This window comes from Coccinella septempunctata, chromosome 2 (assembly GCF_907165205.1).
Source record: "Coccinella septempunctata chromosome 2, icCocSept1.1, whole genome shotgun sequence".
NCBI classification, from domain to species: domain Eukaryota; kingdom Metazoa; phylum Arthropoda; class Insecta; order Coleoptera; family Coccinellidae; genus Coccinella; species Coccinella septempunctata.
Window position 1 is genome coordinate 32,999,291 of NC_058190.1, and position 1,129 is coordinate 33,000,419.

The 1,129-nt window shown below is 39.9% G+C and overlaps 1 protein-coding gene across 1 annotated transcript; it reads right to left on the bottom strand.

Moving 5' to 3' along the window:
• LOC123307137 lies at window positions 1-582 on the bottom strand. Its single transcript, XM_044889355.1, has one exon. It carries the CDS (start codon window positions 580-582, stop codon window positions 1-3), a length of 582 nt encoding a protein of 193 aa, XP_044745290.1.
• Window positions 583-1,129: the final 547 nt, after the last annotated feature.

Here is a 1,129-nt window from a genome sequence, read left to right on the forward strand (position 1 = left end):
TCACAAGTCGTCGTTCCATCGTTTTCGCGGGCGTCCTATACTTCTTCGACCTCCCGGCGACTTATCTCGGGCTATCTTTACTATCCGCTGTTCCGTCATCCTGTTTATGTGTTGGTTCCATTCCCGTTTTCTGTTCTTTACCCAAGTGTTAACATTGTCAACCTCGCATATGCGTCTTATGCTTTCATTTGTTTCTCTGTCCCACAATGTTTTTCCTGCAATCTTTCTCAGTGTTTTCATCTCGCTTGTTTCCAGGTATCTTTGAGTTCTACTTGTTTGTGGTCTCGTCTCGGCGGTGTAGGTCATAACTGGTCTAACAACAGATTTGTATATTCTAGATTTTGTTTCCGTTCTTATGTGCTTATTCCTCCATATCGTATCATTCAAACAACCTGCTATTCTGTTGGCTTTCATTGTCTGTTCTCTCACTTCCTCTTCTATATCGTTGTTGTATGTTAACTTGATTCCCAAATATTTAACCGACATCACTTGTTCTATCATCTGGCCATCAATTTCTAATTTGCATCTTGTTGGTTCTTTAGAGATTACTACTGATTTTGTTTTTTCTGCTGATATTTTCATATTGAATTTTTTCGCGGTTATATTAAACTGGTGCAGTAGTCTCTGCAGGTCATCTTCATCCTCAGCTATTAGCACAGTATCATCGGCGTAGCACAAGATTCAAAAGAGGTAAATTTTCCAGGGATGGTGACCGATCGGGAAGGCCAGTTTCTGTGTCAGTCCCCGAAAATATCTATGCAGTTCATGGATTTTATCAGACCGTCGAATTGGGCTAAGACAAGTATCTGAAGCTCTGAATATTTCATACGAAAGCGTTCATCATATAGTTCACGTCAATTTGGACATAAGAAAAATTGGTGCAAAATGGATCCCAAAATGTTTGAATGTTGACCAAAAGCCAAAAGCGTGCAAGGGTAGAAGCATCGTGTTCGATCTGTGCTCGATTTGAAAACGATGTAGACTTCTGATACATAATTGTTACTATGGAGGAGACTTGGGTACATTTCTATGATCCAGAAATAAAGCAACAATCGATGGAATGGCGACAATGGTTCTTCAAGACCAAAGAAGTTTCGTGTCCAAAAATCTACTGGAAAAGTTCTTGCTT